We start from the raw sequence: 16,226 nt of genomic DNA on the forward strand, positions 1-16,226 counted from the left end.
TTAAACTTCAAGTGTCTGGAGTGTCACTTACCCCATGTCTACAGCCTAAAGGGGAAGATGAAGGAAGGAAGGTCATAAAGACTAGTCTCTTCTGGCAGGCCTAACAATTTTAAGATTTTGTGATGGTTATTTTAATATTGCATCTGTTTGATATGCTCTTTTAACCAGTTTTATGTATTGTATTGTTGCATTTAATATTGTTCACCACCTCAATCCAAAGGGAGAGTTGGGTAAAATTATTATGATTATTATTATTATTATTATTGTTGTTGTTGTTGTTATTATTATTATTATGCTTCAAAAATCTGAGAACCTTGACAGTAAGATATTGCCAGAAAAAAACAGGATTTAGGGACTCTGTCTATTTAGGGATTAGCTAGATGTGTGTACTTGGGATATTTTCTTATCATTTTGATCTTCTGATTTTGGTGTGAGTGTTTTGCAACCATTTGGATGCTAAAACCTTTCTTGTAATTCTAATATCTTCTTAGTAAATTTCTACAATTTTGTCATTTAAAAATGTGTGGCCTCTTTTCTTCTTGGATTATCCACTCAATGCCTTAAAGCCCAACCCCACACTAAAGAAAGGAATTTACCAGAGACCCAGACACTTCACTGTTTGAAGAAGGCAGAAAGGGAAAATTAAATATTTCATCTGGTGGCAGCAGATAAGTCGTTGAAACAGAAGTCAAACAAGAGTGGACACTCTGGCCTTAGCTAGACCTAAGGTTTATCCTGGGATTGTCCCGGGGTCATCCCTGTTCATGTAAATGACACACAGGATATCCCAGGAGCAGGCAGAGATGACCCTGGGATAAACCTTAGGTCTAGCTAAGGCCTCTATTTGTCTTGGTCTCCCTTCAACTGGCAGGCCAAGGTGAAGCTGGTCCCGTGACACACTATTGGGAATCATTCTTGTTCTTTCAGGGAATTACACAATTGGGAGCTAGAAAGAACCATCATGGTTAAGTAACCTAACCAAATGTGTGGTGTAACAGATTAATTTCTCAGTGTGTTTTGGCATGTTCAGTTTCCCAGTCAAATTATAGAAAGATGGATGTGTTTAATAAATTGTCCTAGGAAGTTGAAGCTCTGTTTCTCTTGTGTAAGTAGACCTTACTGGGAACGAAAGCCAATGCATGACACTCATACCTACCAATGCTCTCAAACTGAATATCTTAGTTCTGGTTTGTATAAGAAATTATTTCCTAAAGATGACACATCAAACCACTCTTTCTGCATCTTAATGAAAAAAATGTCCCCAAAGACTCTTATCTGCATGCTCATAAGAATCTATTTTCTCTAGAGGATGGGAGTTCTAGTAATAATCCAGGGTTTAAATGACATATGTGTAACTCTGCAGTTCAGGTTATTGGCAGCAGAGGGAGAAACTTCTTCTGCATAAAAAGCCTAATGAGATAGTTCAGCCTTAATAAAGTGCATAGAGAAAACATGCTAAAACTGGATAACTTTTTAGACATATATGCCACATCATTGACTAATGAAATAAAACTGATGGAGATGATGAGAAAGAAAATGTCAAGTAAAAAGCAAAGATGAAAATGAACCCTGGCATGTGTTCTTGCTAAGAACCTCACTAGAAATATAACTCTTTATTACTTCCCTTCCTGTCTTTATAATCTACCTGGCCAAGTTCCATTTTGAAAGGTGGTATTAAGTTATAAAATAAGAGATAACCTTTAAAATGGTTTTCCCTGTGAAATTACATTTCTGTATTGGATGTTCATCAGTTTGAAATAGTTTATTGAGTTTTACTTAGAGATTAAGGGCTTTTCACATGGAGCATTTCTCCTCCAATTGACATTAGTTATTCACAGAACTTTGTGGGTCTTTTGCATGACATCATCAACCTCCAGTCCCTCTCCTGTGTTTTCGAAGCATTTCCACAGCTTAATTTGAAATTTGAAGTAGCCAGCCAACAAAAAGATCCTCTGTGACTTGTATGTGAAAAGTGAATGTGTCACTATGTAGAGAGTGACTAGATGGCACTGTTGTTCATGAGACATACAGATCCTGCAGATAAATGGGGTGGGAGGGAAGCTACTAAAGGACTGACCTTATCTCACAAAGATTCTGAAAGCAGAAGCCCCGGTAAAATTGCGGGACAAAAAGCCTCAATGTGGAGAAGCCCTAAGAATGTATCACAAGTGGGTCATGCAATGAAATTTATTTATTTATTTATTTACAATATTTATATACTACTCCCCATTCAAAATTTTGGAGCAGTGTACAAGATAAAAACAGAATAGAACACCTTAAAATAGATTTTTTAAAAGCAAAATGAAAGGTGAACTGTGAACTGTGGGTGGTTATTAAGGCTAAGGTTTCCTGGAACAATGACGTTTTCAGGAGCTGGAATACAAAGTTGGTACCTGCCAAAGGAGGTGGAATACAAAGGAATACAAAGTTGGTGCCTGCTGGGGAACCTCAGGAATTACCGATCACCATAATGGTTCCTAGATAATGCAGCACATCAGCTACTTTTAAGACATTCAAATGGATGCAGAAGTGAGGGGAGGAGAGAAATTGGGACCACACTGGCAGGCTCCAACCCAACCATTTTAATAAGGTCGGGAAAGAACCCCGGAACAAAACAAAAAGAAAACCCTGTTCTTGGACCCCCACTTTTAATGAGGGGAATGGAGTGAGGCTCTCAATATTGTAGCTACTCCACATTTATTTCATGTTCGAGGAGCAATTAATTGATCTGTGAACCAAGGACTCTTCAGATGTTTGACCACAAAATTTGAATTATGGATTTCTTGAAGCATCGGATGATCAGGGTGACTGTTTTAGCTTTGGTGCCAGAGTCTCACTCAGTACCAGTTGCTGAGGAAGCACAGTCAGAAAGAGAGAGATTGCTGAAATGTCCTAATTTACAATGATGGGGAGTAGGATGCTAGGCAAGATGGGATTTGGCCTGATCTATCAGAACTCTTCTTATAGGGCTCGTCAGGATCTACACTACTGCTTTATAGTGGTACTGAAGTGCACTGACAATTGTTGGGGCACATGAAACATCTCCCCCTTGCAGGATATAACACTATGAAAGTGGTATGAAAGTGGTACATGGTATGTGTGGCTCCTGCCTTTTATGTACTGCTTTCATACCACTTTCATAGTGGAATATCTGCTTGGTGTAGATGAGCCCCTGGTTTTGATTCCTTCTAGGGGTGTGATCCGCTCCGATTAGGAGCGTAGAAGCAGTAGCGGATTGACCTGCTCCGCCTTACCCAGAGGCGGAGTAGGAGCGGACCGCGGACCCCTAGAAGCAAGGTGAAGAGAAGCGGCCATTTTTGGAGCACTTCTCTTTCCGCAGAGCGCTCCAATCGCCATCTTGAAAACATTTCGCCATAGGATTGCATTGCGGCAAATAATCGCGGATAACTACGTTCTTTTTGAAGCTATCGTTCTGGAAATTCTTGTGCTCAGAGAGTCGTGGATGGGGGTCATTTTGAGACCACTCTCACCTCTCTGCATCATGCGGGTCGCGTGCTATATTTTTTTGAAAATTGGGTCAACCGCGCGGCTCAAACGGCGTTTTCGGCTTTTCGCCCATAGGATTGCATTGCGGGAAAGACTCGGGCATAACTGGGTTGGTTTTTAAGCTATCGTTCTGAAAATTCTTGTGCACAGAGAGTCGTGGATGGTAGTCATTTTGAGACTACTCTCACCTCTCTGCGTCGTGCGGGTCACGCGCTAGAATTTTTTAAAAAATCGGCGGGAAAAATACCTTTTTCAAAGGGCTGAGGGGCAGAGTCAGCTCCCGGTCATGATCACATGATCCCAAAGTTAGAGGAGGGCATAGGCAAAACGGGTAACTTGGGATTCTGGGAAACTTCTCTTTCTTCATCTGAACGGACTTTTCCCAGTGTTTTTTAACACAGTAGCCCCACCAAATGCACAAACACAACCTGAAATCATATACTAAGCCAAGAATAAGAGATAGAAACACAGCACTGCTACCCACCCTAACTTTGGGGAACAACTGAAAAGATGTGGTGCAAGGGGATGAGCTCCCCTAGGGCATCTCATCGTGGACGTGCCCCCACTCTCTCCTGCACTGGAAGGCCATTAGAGCCTTCCAAAGAGAGTAAAATGGTGGAGCAATGCCTATCATGAGTCGAAGTGAGCGTTTACTTCTTAGTGGTGGAGCGATGCCTATTATGAGTTGAAGTGAGCATTTACTTCTCAAGCTCAGAGCTGTTGGTGAAGCAATGGCTGTCTTGAGTTGAACTGGCAGCTACTTCCCCCTCCCCCGGGCACGTCCCCCTATTGCTGGTAAAAGACAGATATAGCCTTTTTAAAAAAATTCTTCTTGCTGTTTATTCAGCAACACTGCTGCTTTTAATTCCACCCCTCCTTTGTTTATTTATTGATTTATTCCATTTTATATGCATTACTGGCTTATCCTTGGCTCACTTCCTTATGCCCCCAGAAATGCCAGCTGCATGCCTGCCTGCCTTCCCTCCCTCCTCCCCTGCCCACCTCGCAGGGATGTTGTGTGTGTGTGGCTTTGACTCAGGGGAGAAGTCCTTCCTGCGCTCACTTGGAGTTTTGGAAGTTCCAAATTTTGCAGGTTTAAGCCCCGCCAAAAAACAGGGGATGATGGGACTGCCTTGAGTCTCGGCGTGCGGCGTATGTATCCCTGGATAAGCTGTCATGGTGGTGAGTTTGAGGGGTTTTTTTAACGTGCAAAATTGATGGAGCTATGGAAAGGGGTGTTGGATTTTCATAAATTCCCCAAAAATCAGGGGATGATGGGACTGCCTTGAGTCTCGGCGTGCGTATGTATCCCTGGATAAGCTTTCATGGTGGCGTGTTTGAGGTTTCTAATGTGCAAATTGACAGAGCTATGGAAAGGGGTGTGAATGGGGTGCCCGATTTTCAAAAATTCCCCAAAAATCAGGGGATGATGGGATTGCTTTGAAACTTGGCGTGCGTGTGTATACCCCCATGAGGTGTCATGGTGCCAAACGTGAGGTTTCTAACTTGAACAGAAAAAAAGTTGTATAATTTTTTAGCTTTCAATGCAAGCCTATGGGGGGGAAAAACGGAGCTCCGATCCGGATCCGGAGCTCCGAGCGGAGCGGAGCAGAAGTGGGCGGAGCGGGGGCGGGGCGGAGCGGCCCGATCCAAAAAATGGCGGATCTGCAAGTGAAGCGGAGCGGGGGGTCCGTGCACACCCCTAATTCCTTCCTTCCTTGCTTGCTTCTACTTACCTTTAACATTAGCAAAATTAACTAGCACATTTTGAAATATTTTGAAAATGACTATCCTGTTTTTCAACTTTCTCAAAGCCCCCTTTACGTCCTTGTTTCTCAGGCTATATATGAGGGGATTAACAAGAGGTGGAAGGATTGTGTACAAAAGAGAAACAACTTTGTTCATTGAGGACGATGGTGGCAAGAGATACACTGTCATTAAAGACCCATAGTAAGTAGAAACAACAATGAGATGGGAAGAGCATGTGGAAAAGGCCTTTTGTCTTCCAGCAGTGGATGGGATTCTTAGGATGGCCCTTATAATATATATATAGGATGTTAGGGTAAGTAGAAATGGAGGCATGGTGTAAATAAATAACAATATTAAATTAACCTGTTCCACCACATCTGTGTCACTGCAGGAAAGTTTTTTAAGTGGAACAGAATCACAGAAGTAGTGATCAATTTCATTAGGACCACAGTATGTTAACTGCAGCATTGCAACCATTATTATGGAAATGCCTATGAACCCGTTTGTCCAGGACACTGCTGCTAACTGGATACACTGCCTCATGCTCATAATTGTTGCATAACGCAATGGCTTGCATATTGCTAAATATCTGTCATAGGACATCACAGACAGCAAATAACATTCTGCACCTAAGCAGTAGCCAAAGAAAAATAATTGCAAGAAGCAGCCACTGAATGAGATGATCTTTCCATCCATCAAAAGAGTAGACAACAATATGGGCAAAAGGGTTGAGCTGTAGCAGATTTCCAAGCAAGACAGATTACCAAGGAAGAAGTACATGGGGGTGTGAAGATGGTAATTGGTCACCACAACCACAACAAGAAGAATATTTCCTGCCATTGTTGCAATATAGATAACAAGGAATCCAAGAAAAAGGAGGATCTGCAGATTCTTTAGATTTCGGAATCCTAGGAGGATAAACTCAGTGACATGAGTTTGATTTTCTCTTTCTTGCTCTTCCATTCATTTGGTTTCCTCTTTCTCATAACTTCATTAATAAAGATGATCATAGAGCTACGGTAGCATAAAACAAAACAAAAAATAGTGCTAGGAAAACAAATTCAATTAGAATCAAATTGTTGCACATTCTCATTGCCTATCCATTACAAATCTCTTATTCTACTGATGATTGCTTGGGGGCAGGGGGTGGCTACAAAGACATCAGCACTTTGATGTCTACAACTCAGCAGTTGTATCTTTCCATGTCATGCAAATAAACATGAACACATGCTCATGTCATCACATGAAGCAGCTATAAAAGGCATCACTATGTTGCACAATTAAAAAGTTGATGGCCCTAGCCATGGCTTAAATGGAGTTAAATTATCAATTCATCTAAATTACATCACTGTTCCTACTTGCTTGCTTGATAGACAAAGGGCTCTTCTACACCAAGCAGGATATTCCACTATGAAAGTGGTATGAAAGTGGTATATAAAAGGCAGAACCAAAATATTGCTTTACAGTGGTTTTGAAGTGCACTGCAGGATCTATGCTACTGCTTTATAGTGGTACTGAAGTGCACCAACAACTGTTGGGGCCCAGGACACATCTATACCAAGAAGGATATAACACTATGAAAGTGGTATATGGTATATGCCAATGGGTCCCAATAGTTTTCAGTGCACTTCAATAAAGCAGTAGTGTGGCTCCTGCCTTTTATATACCACTTTCATACAGCTTTCATACTGTCATTCACTGCTGAAATCAAGGGTAGGTATGGCTGGGCTCCTTCAGATGGCTGACGACAAGAGTCCTCTGGATACTTCTCTTGACCATTGCTAATGGCTTACTCACCTGTCTAGGGCAGACAATACTGGTTGTGAGGAGAGTAGATGCCACTGCCTACTTGTTCACTGGCCCTCTGTGAAGAAATCATGTGGTACCAATGATGATAAAGAGGATGAGGAGCAACAGCAGGAGATGACAATGGTGTTGAGAAGGTAGACTTATTATGGAAGGGGGGGCATTGAGGGTGCCTTGTCCAAGGCCCCCCAACAACCTGGAGCTAGCACTGGTGCCATTGTATATGTGATTAGTGGCATCAGCTCTGAAAGCATGAAGGCATTGTTAAAGAAGCATAAAATAAGAACCCGAACACAGCACCCAAAATCAGGTGATCAGTTTTGGGGTAATAGCACTGATAGGTCATTTGTTTGGCAATAAGGTGCACCCAAGTGATAGATGAGGGGGCTATTCCTAAACAGAAACCATATGCCTGATAGAAATTATTGACACAGATAACATTCATTCTGCCTACAGACAGTGCAACCCTCCTGTTTATATACCCTTAGCAGAGATTTAGGGATGCTCAAGACATGGAGAGGGATAGAGCAAGATAACCTGCACTAATTCACTCATGTTTGACACAAATGCCCCATGCTTTGGTCCTGTAACGTAACAGTTTATTTCTAAGAGTACAACCTAGGAAGCCCATATGCATTCTATGTCACTGAAGAGCACACAAAACATGTTTTAACTGAACAGTGAGTTAATGAATAAAGATTATGATTGTGATCTGTGTCAGGAAATTCTTTTTTTCTATTTTGGAGGGGGGTTTCCTTAAATTAAGAGGTGATTGAGCAGGAGTTGATTTGCAGCATTTTCTGAAGCAGAAGTAGGGATGAGAGAGAATAACAACTTACCAGATTTGCTCTTCCTAAATCAATATACAGATTGGTACACAGTTATCTTTGGGTTTTCACACTTTAGCGATACAGTTCTCTGAATAAAAACATGTAACCAAACATGTATGTTAGGCAAAAGTGTGCACAAAAACACATATATTCATGAAAAAGAAATGCAATATGTTATATCAATGGAAATGACTGCAAAAATGAGTATATTGGGCAAAACTGTCTAAAAGTGTGCATATTATTTATTATATTTGTTTCATGTATCACATTTTTATCCCACCTTCTTCCACAGGGGAACTCAAAGTGGGTACATGTGGTTTCCAAGTGGTCTCCACTCCAAGCACTGATTAGACTCAGACCGGTTAGCTTCGGCAACCTCCGGCTGCCTCATATGCCTTCAGACCATTCCCTGATAAATGTGCATGTAAATGCATGCATTTGATGTGTTTTAAATGAAGTCACACACATGGATACAGAAACAACAGAAGTGAACTTAAGATTGGAACAATGAGCAATTGAGAGAAACCAAAATTCATAGATGCTTCCATCCATCAGAAGAAGATCCTGTTTGAATAAATCTGATGCTGTTTTGTACCTTTATGGGATGAGCAGATCCAAGGCCCCTATTGACTCTGATTAATGATGGTCCAGAATGCAAATTCCTTTTTTTAAAAAAAATCAAATCTCGCTCATGAATTCTGCATTTTCCATAAGATGGCTTAGCCGTCTCTCTTCTTGAGCTTTCTGTATAATGTATGAAGTATCTCATAGATACCGTTCATTATTTATCCTGCAAAGAATCAAGAAACACATCCCCAGATAATACTAGATGCTAGATTTGTAGATGTTTAATAGGATGTCTCAGGAGAAAACCTCCAGCAAATGTTAGAATATTGATAGGAACTTTTCGCTCTACATGACCTCAGGGCTGATTGCCTTGGACCAATAAATAAATAAATAAATAAATAAATAAATAAATAAATAAAAAAGGAGAATGAAATCAAGGCATTGAGATCAGTCCATGTAAATTCCTGATCTGTAAAATTTTGATGTGTAAAATCCTCTACCTTTTTCTTTTCCTTTAAGAATATTTTTAAGTATGTGCTCTTAGCCAGTGGTTTCTCTTTCAAGAAATTTATCAAGTCCACACTTGCTTTTGAGGGCCCACTCTGAAACTTCATTTGAATGTCCTCACTAGGAGACATTAGGCTACTAGAAACAGGCTTTTTCTGTGCTTGTGCCTCAACTATGGAATTCTATCCCAACAAATGCTATTCTGCCATGCCCGGCATAGCCTGGGTTCGGGGAGGCCAATTGCAGGTGGGGCGGAACAAGGCAGCGTCGAAGCCAGCGATTGGCTGGCAGAATCACTCCAGAGGAGAAGGGAGGGGACTCAGAGCCTATTTAAGGGCTCATGCCCCTCCTCTCCCCCTCTCTAAGAGAAGAAGCTCCCTCCCTCCCTCCCTCCCTGTAGGCAGTATGGGCTTGCTGGTTGCCTATTCAGGGAGCCAAATAGGATTTTTTGGATCATAATCTGAATTGGTTATGAGTTTTTTTGCCTGCTTCATACTGCAAGACAGCCCAGGGAGTATTAAATAGGTTAATTGGAATAATTCTGTCACATTTATTGGTGGGTAGGCGGGCATCTGCGGTTGGATAGGGTCGGTGAGCACTCCAAGGCACCAAAATGGTGAAGGGTCATTGCCTGAGTCTCAGCAGCTCCAAGCCCTGCAGCCCAGCTGCTGAAATAAGAGTTACCCTTGAGGCCAACCTTTCTCACACGCTCAGAGCCTAATGGCATCAGGAGGGGTGACACAGGAAGGCCTACCACTCCAAACGGGGGAGCCAGGGGTGTTGATGGTTAGACTCCACCCTCGTGGCTCGGAATGTCTTGCCCTGATTAACAACGGCTTACGCTGTACAAGATTGATGCCCGCTTAGGTTTCCCCTATGCAGATCCATCAAATAAATGTTGCCCCTTGTTTAAATGTTGGCCCAACTATCTTGTGTCGCCTAGGATGACCATATGACCGGGGACAAGATGATGCCCTGTGGTACCCCATAGCTCAATTGCCAAGAGGCTGAAGAGTGGTCACCCAATGTTACTCTCTGAAAACAACCCCATAGATAGGACCGGAACACCACTGTAGCACAGTGCCCATCCCACAGAGTCAATCCAGGAGGATACCCTGGTCAATGGTATCAAAAGCCAATGGGAGGTTGAGCAGGATTAACATAGTAGCAGGATTAACAGGGTTGCAGTATAGAGTGCTATTGCTCAGGATTATCATTCAGGGTAAACAGCACAGTCCCTACGGAGCACCAATGTGCCCCAGACATTTTTGGTCTTCTTCACTGGACTGTTTTGGGGTTTCCATGTCCTTAGTGTGTGTGTTTTTGCCTTAAATACTTCTCTTAAATATTCCTGCAAAAGTTTGGGCTACCCCCAAACCTGCTGATACTGCCCTCTTATGTGAGTGAACAGTACATAAGGACCAGTACTTGGAAAACTGAGATTGCTATAACAAAACTAGCTCAAACGCATATAAGTATCCTAAACAGTTATCTCTGACTGTCTCTAAAAGAACTATTTATAGCATGCTCATCACTGGCCACACACGGGAGTTTCTGGGTAGATTTCGTTATGAGGTAGGACATCTCTGGCCCTATCACTCCCCTATCCAACTGCTAGAAAGCACAGATAAGGTGACCATATGGAAAGGAGGACAGGGTTCCTGTATCCTTAACAGTTGTATAGAAAAGGGAATTTAGTCAGGTGCCATTTGTATGCACGCAGCACCTGGTGAAATTCCCTCTTCATCATCCCTCTTCATTCTGCAATCCTCCCCCAGCATCTTGACAGCTGTGCAACATCCCATTTTTTCCAAATATGAAAAGGAGCACAACTGCTTCCCACCCCTCAGCCCTGATGGGCATGGACTGTGGCCATTTTAAGTGCTCCACAAGAAGGGATGACCTAGGAGCAGTGGCCACACAGCCTGGCATTGTGGAAAACTCATGAAAATTTATTTTATTTTGAAATAATTTTTTTTAAAAAAGGAAGTGCCATGCTGGATCAGACCAAGGGTCCATCTAGTCCAGCATTCTGTGCAAATAATGTCCAACAAGGTGCATGTCTGCACCAGCCCTCTATCCCAGAGAAAGTCTCTGGTCATCCCAGCTTGTGCCCGGGATTGCCTATGCATCATTTGGACACACAGGGCCGATCCAGGGACTACCCTGGGATATAGGGCTGGTGCAGACATGCGCCTTGTTGGCCACTATTTGCACAGAATGCTGGACTAGATGGACCCTTGGTCTGATCCAGCATGGCACTTCCTATTTTTTTTAATATTATTTCAAAATAAATAAATGTTAATGATAAAAAAAAGAAGTGCAATGTTAGATCAGACTAAAAGCCAAACTAGTCCAACACTGTATTCTCACAGTGGACAATTAGATGCCTGTTGGAAACCCAAAAACGGGACATGAATGCAATAGCAACCTCATTCTCATTTTCCCCAGCAACTGGCATACAGGGGCATACTATCTCTGATAGTGGAGGTAATATATGGCCATCCTGATCAAGAGACATTGATATCCTTAATCTCAATGAATTTGTCTAATCCCCTCTTAAAGATATCCAAATTGGTGGCCATCGCCACATCTTGTGACAGTGAATTCAATGGTTTAATTATGCACTGTGTGAAGAAGCACCTCTTTTTATCTGTCTTGACTCTCCCACCATTCAGCTTCACTGGGTTCTAGTTAAAGCTGTACCAAAAAATATCCCCACATTTTTCCCACCTCCGGGGAGTTGGTATAATGTCACTTGGTACTCCAGTTATATCTGTTTGTATATTTTCAGAGCTTAGCAATAAACCTGGTATAATTAAACAAATATCTAATTGGGTGTACCAAGTGATTCTTCAGAATGCTGAAGTAAGAAGATGTGCTCTCAAAGGACCTGAAGGATGGTCCTATGCTCTGTGGGCTTGGAAAGATGCATGACGTTGTGACTTTTTATATATTGAACTCCTCTTAACCCCTATCTAATACATGATTGTTTCTTTTTGGAATACATTATATCCCTGAAGGCTAAAGAGTTTGCCTGCCTGTGCCTCTTATTAAAACCTGGAAGGCTCATATTTTTATCGTATTATCATTTGAAGAGGAGAGCAGTACTATGACAAAAGTGTTTCTAACTTAGCTGTTCTGATAATTAGAAAATAAAATTGGACTACTGGGGCTTCACTATGCTTAAATGCAAAGACAGAACAGAGAATTTCATATTAATAAAATATAAAGTGCAAAACCATCCATCCTATGCAAGACATTATAATTCATAATTGACACACATTCTTAGACATCCATATTCTGCTACAGAGAGATTTAGGCCACAGCTAGACCAAAGGTTTATCCTGGGATCATCCAGGGTTCGCCCCTGCCTGAGCACTGGATCCCCTGTGTGTCACCTAGATGAACAGATTTGACCCCTGGACGATCCAGGGATAAACCTTAGGTCTAGCTATGACCACAGTTACACTGAATGGAATGAGGTGAAGAAAATGATCTGAGAATTGTATATCTCCACACTGAATCCCAGCAGCTGAATGGTAAGTATTTATTACTATATTACTATATAAACTGCCTTCCTTAACACTTTCTTCCTTGTAAATAGGAGCAATGATTTGAAATAAACAAACTACCCTATAAAATAAAGACTCCTCACAAAATGTCCACCACTAGCTATGTTAGTCTACTACAGGAAAACCACACAGAAAGAATCTTGTGGAAACTTGAAGAATAATGTTTTTAATACGGCAGAAGCTTTTATAGGCTACAGCCCACTTATTCAGTGCATTTGAAAATTGTTTTCCATGGCTGAACTCCAGTAAAATAAGTAAGGATGTTTGAAGTGTATCTGAGATCTTTATTCACATCTGGAGAAACAGTAAACATTTACCTTTCTGTATAAGGTATTAATGAAATATTGTATCATTTGGAATGTCAATTATGCTGACTGTTGGACTCTGGTTACATATGTTTGAGGAAGATGAATTTAAAATGTAATAACAGTAACTAGACAAATTAAAGGCATTACTAGTTGATTTGAGGAAAAGATGTTAACAGATTGATGTCCTTTTAGGGTAGTATAAATGAGGGCCATGTTTGTTCATCGTATGCTGAACCAGAGAAGAAATTCGTTTCAAACTTGATATGTCAGTGACCAAGCCAGAATCATTGTTCATATCTCTGATCAACTATAAGGGATGATGAACAAGTATATGATTGTATTCCATTGATACTGGATAGGCAGCATAGTGTAGAAGTCTGCATCCAGAGAAGCTTTCTCTTTTGGAAGAAACCTCTCTGAATCCTTCTCATAGTGCTGTACTGAGGTCATACTACCTTGCTAGTATGAAGCTCATTGGGTTCTCTTGGATGAGTCATACTCACAACCTAATCTGACTTTCAGGTTTGTTGTGAGAAAAGGAAGAACCTACCTCTTTGAGCTTTCTCAGCCTGGGGCAAGTTTGTCATGTACATTTTCCTGTTCAGTGATAAGGAGAACATCTCCACAAGTACAAATGTGTATGAAATATTGATTGAATGGATGGTAAAACAGTTGACTGCAGCCAACATTGTATTATTGTGTCTTAGATGAAGGACGAAGTTAAAATGTGATTGACAAATAAATTAATTAGACAGATTAATAGAGCAGAATCATAATTTCCACATAATGGATGTAACCTATCCTTATTAAACTTAGGAAGCAGATCCATACACATTTTCTTAATTTAAAGCTGTACAAACCTGTATTAATATCCATTGAAAAGATGGACAGTAGGAGAGAAAAAGAGAGTCACATTCTTTTCCAATTTTAATTGGTTACACTTATGAAGAATAATTTATTATTTTTAATCTGCTACTCAGTTGGAACAAGGAAGGTTTTTTCCTTCATCCTAATATCTTGTGATACATTTTCCCCTCCCCTGCCCCGTGCACCAGAAGTTAATATAACTAGGCAGGATATATATTCAAGCCACATTCTAGGTTTTGTACATAAACGTATTATATATTTTGCTAAAAAGTGTCTGAGTGGATCCAGTGCTTTCTTCCATTGTCTTATTATGTCTATAAAGCCATTAAACCACCACTCACTGCAAGATCATTCTACATCACGTGAAATACATTGTGAAATCCACCATAGATTAACCTACCCAATTAATTCCAAATATTATACCAGGAGAAGCAAATGAAACTCCAAAGCAAAATGACTTCCAGCTACTTACTTTCCCCCATATCACTCATTATGGGATTCTTTGTCTGCATATGGAATACCACTACATATAGCATGACTTCAGAAAATCACTGGAAATTTATCACACTTTGAAGTTTCTTATCACATTTTCCACATAGAGAGTTAAGCTGCTGTAATGGCCAGGAAGGATGTGTGAGGTCCTGCAGGCTGACATCGTAATCTAAAGGACCTGCAAATACCCCAGGAGTGACCAATCATGAGTGCAGAATGAAAGCCTTGTGCAGAAATCCACACAGAGGCCATAGCTAGACCTAAGTTTATCCCAGGATCATCCCGGGTTCATCCCTGCCTGAGCGCTGGATGCCCTGTGTGGCACTTAGATGAACAGGTTTGACCCCAGGACAATCTTGTGATAAACCTTAGGTCTAGCTATGGCCAGAATCATACATAGCCAGAGAAGGGTCAATATACTGTTGTTTTATACTTTGAATGTTTTTAATTTTTGTGAACTGCCCAGAGAGCTCCGGCTATTGGGCGGTATAGAAATGTAATAAATAAATAAATAAATAAATAAATAAATAAATAAATAAACCTGTGAATTTCTAATTTCAATAGGATATCACTGTGACAATGCATTATTTTTTGTATCTCTCTTTTCAGTAGGACTTGTCTCCTTTACATGATGTTAGAAAACCAAACGAAGATTGCAGAATTCATTCTCCAAGGATTTCAGGAATTCTATGAAGTACAGACACTTCTTTTCCTAATTTTTCTAGTGATTTATGTTGTGGCCGTAACTGGAAACATCCTCATTGTTGCACTAGTTGTCTTTGACCAGCACCTTCACACACCCATGTACTTTTTCCTGGGGAACCTTTCATTCCTGGAAGCTTGTTATAGCTCCAATGTATTTCCAAGAATGCTTTCAGCTCTCCTGACTGGAAACAGAACAATTTCCTTCAGCAGATGTTTTATGCAATGGTATCTCTGTAGTTCCTTGGTAGCAGCAGAATGCTGTTTACTCTGTGTGATGTCTTACGACAGATATCTAGCAATCTGTAAACCACTGCATTACTTAACAATCATGAATTCTCAGACTTGTATCCAATTAGCAGCTGCATCATGGATCAATGGATTTGCTGTATTTTCAATATTACTCACTTTGATGTTACAGAAATTATTTTTTTGTGGCCCTAAGGAAATCAACCATTATTTTTGTGATTATTTTCCACTTCTAAACATCTCCTGCAGTGACACAAGCTTGTTGGAAATTATGAGTTTCATCGTGGCCGCCATAATTGCACTCCCTCCTTTTCTCCTGACTCTTGTATCGTATGTATATATCATTGCTGCCATCTTGAAAATCCCTTCCACCACTGGGAGGCGAAAGGCCTTTTCTACCTGCTCCTCTCACTTGATTGTGGTTTCCATTTTCTATGGCTCTCTAATGATTGTGTATATGATACCTAGTACTAAAGCGAAGAGAGATACACAAAAATTTTCCTCTCTCCTATACATAGCTTTGCCCCCTCTGGCCAATCCATTCATATACAGCTTGAGAAATAAAGAGGTGAAACAGGCCCTGAGAAATAGTATTGCCAGGCTTGTTCCGTATCAAGCAAGATGCCTTAAAGTGAATTAGTGTGGTTGCTTTCTATATAACAAAACAGTGTATTGCATGAGTGGAAAACAGCATTGCATAATCCCCCCCCCACACACACACACCCCTCTTGCAGATCACTGTAATCTATTGAACACTGGGAGCTCTGTCTCCCCCAAAACTGAGCAGAGGAATCTTTCACCAGTCACACATGGTTCCTGCTTTCAGGTATTTATTTCCTTCAAGGGCAGCTCTACAAGAGGCTTCTGGGGGAGTACTGGGTTGCTGGGAGAGGAAGGGAAGATTAGCGAGTAATGCTGCCTTCGGCTAATGCAACAATGAATACTACCCCCTGCTTTGTTACAAACCAACCACATCAATTTGCTTTATGGTCACCTTGAAAAGGTTTTATGTTTAAAGGTGGTCTAAAAATGAATACTACTGTCAAAAGCAAAATGATTGAATGAAT

The 16,226-nt window shown here is 40.9% G+C and overlaps 2 protein-coding genes across 2 annotated transcripts; one reads left to right on the plus strand and one right to left on the minus strand.

Moving 5' to 3' along the window:
* Positions 1-5,235: 5,235 nt before the first annotated feature.
* Positions 5,236-6,219, minus strand: LOC134405293 (olfactory receptor 10A7-like). Its single transcript, XM_063136531.1, has one exon. It carries the CDS (start codon positions 6,217-6,219, stop codon positions 5,236-5,238), a length of 984 nt encoding a protein of 327 aa, XP_062992601.1.
* Positions 6,220-10,536: 4,317 nt separating this feature from the next.
* On the plus strand, positions 10,537-15,799 carry LOC134405294 (olfactory receptor 2AP1-like). Its single transcript, XM_063136532.1, has 2 exons — positions 10,537-10,541; positions 14,818-15,799. Exons 1-2 carry the CDS (start codon positions 10,537-10,539, stop codon positions 15,797-15,799), a joined length of 987 nt encoding a protein of 328 aa, XP_062992602.1.
* The last annotated feature ends 427 nt before the right edge of the window (positions 15,800-16,226 follow it).

Source organism: Elgaria multicarinata, chromosome 11 (assembly GCF_023053635.1).
Source record: "Elgaria multicarinata webbii isolate HBS135686 ecotype San Diego chromosome 11, rElgMul1.1.pri, whole genome shotgun sequence".
Lineage (NCBI taxonomy): Eukaryota > Metazoa > Chordata > Lepidosauria > Squamata > Anguidae > Elgaria > Elgaria multicarinata.

Excerpts from the sequence above, each read along its gene's own strand:
- LOC134405293 (XM_063136531.1), bottom strand. The coding sequence starts at position 6,219 with ATGGAAGAGCAAGAAAGAGAAAATCAAACTCATGTCACTGAGTTTATC.